The 1,590-nt window shown below is 52.2% G+C and overlaps 1 protein-coding gene across 1 annotated transcript in view; it reads left to right on the forward strand.

Annotated features, from left to right (window-relative positions):
• Positions 1–1,590, forward strand: part of LOC113217863 (dynein beta chain, ciliary) — a gene marked incomplete at both ends in the record, with an annotated part of 13,370 nt that overhangs the window by 9,279 nt on the left and 2,501 nt on the right. Inside the window, 2 exons of the mRNA XM_052276154.1 lie at positions 863–1,062; positions 1,145–1,490. Of these exons, the coding sequence (XP_052132114.1) occupies positions 863–1,062; positions 1,145–1,490 (546 nt within the window). The remainder of the gene's footprint in view (positions 1–862; positions 1,063–1,144; positions 1,491–1,590) is intronic.

Below are 1,590 nucleotides of genomic sequence, written 5' to 3' on the forward strand. Positions count from 1 at the left end.
CGGCCCCCACAATTAAATTTCCTCGCGGCGATGAAACGCCCCCCCCCTCAACCCCTCTAAATGCATGCAAGTTTTCTCATCGCTTCGTTTGACTCATGCCGGAGTACATATAGTTCTACATGGTGTCGCGTCTCGGGGAACTCTCGCTGTGTGGGGGAGGGGTGGGGAGGTGTCTGGTCTTGAAGGTAAGAGCGAGTGCTTCTGACATAGAACTCAGGGATGAGCTCCGATTCTAACTTTATAATGTCGAGGGGGGAAATGCCTCAAGAATCCGATAGAGGGTCAATTTGGCGACCCTTCTCCTGTTCCGTTGTTGACTGTGTGCGTGCGTTACAGAGTTTTTCCACCAATCACACCGACGAGTCTGGTGTCTCTGTATCACTGCGCTTTATTTTCTTTAATTTTTGCTGTGTGGCGGCTTTGTATATTCTCGCCACGGGGCTTTATGTGCTTCCTGTTTGTAAATATATGATTTTTTTGTCGAGCCTCCACATAAAGTCAGGTAAAGCATTGTGTCTGTGTCTAAAACAAAACGTAAAGCGACGTCCAGCTTTAACCTCGTCTGCTTTTGCTGTACTGTATGCCTGTTGATGCTATCTGTGATGTGCCGGTGTTTCATGCTGCCAGAGTGAACCCTTCGCCGAAGTAAGTGCTTTGTAGAGCCCCCTAGTATTCCTTTCATGTTTTTCGAATTTTAATGCTTGCAAATGTTTTTCTCTCGAGAATACTTTATGTTACCCCAAGGAATTCGTTATGGTTTCCTAATGCATGCGGAAAATATGTCATTTTTATTCGTAAGCATGCGTTTCGTTGTAGACGACCATTTTCTAAAAATGCCTCACTAACCACGCGCGTCCTGCAGGGCGTAGACGAGGCCGCCGTCCTGGAGAAGCCCATCATCTACGTGCACTTCGCGGAGGGCATCGGCGAGAACAAGTACCTGCCCCTCACGACCTGGGAGGCGCTCAACAAGCTCCTGCTGGACGGCCTGGAGCAGTACAACGACATGGTGGCGTCCATGAACCTCGTGCTGTTCGAGGACGCCATGGACCACATCTGCAGGTAGGGGCGCCAGCCGGCGCCTGTTAGTTGGTGATCTCAGTGACCTCCTCGCCCGTCAGTGAGCCCCCACGGCCTTTTGCAGGATATCCCGCATACTCATGGGTCCCCGAGGCAACGCGCTGCTGGTCGGCGTGGGGGGCAGCGGGAAACAGTCCCTGACCCGGCTGGCCGCCTTCATCTGCAACCTGGACGTGTTCCAAGTGCAGCTGCGCAAGGGCTACGCCATCGCGGACCTCAAGGCCGAGTTGTCGGTGCTGTACCTCAAGGCGGGACTCAAGAGCGCCGGCCTGTTGTTCCTCATGACGGACGCCCAGGTCCCCGACGAACGCTTCCTCGTCATCATCAACGACATGCTCGCCTCCGGGGAAATACCAGACCTCTTCGCCGACGACGAGGTCGAGAATATCATCAACCAGATGAGAGGCGAGGTAACTATTTAAGGGGCTGGCACCTGCCCGCATCACTTTATTTCCCGTCACTATCATCCAATTTAATGTTTCAATTTTTTTTAAGCAAAGCCTCTTTTAA

This window comes from Frankliniella occidentalis, unplaced genomic scaffold (assembly GCF_000697945.3).
Source record: "Frankliniella occidentalis isolate FOCC.00 unplaced genomic scaffold, Focc_3.1 Scaffold1930, whole genome shotgun sequence".
NCBI classification, from domain to species: domain Eukaryota; kingdom Metazoa; phylum Arthropoda; class Insecta; order Thysanoptera; family Thripidae; genus Frankliniella; species Frankliniella occidentalis.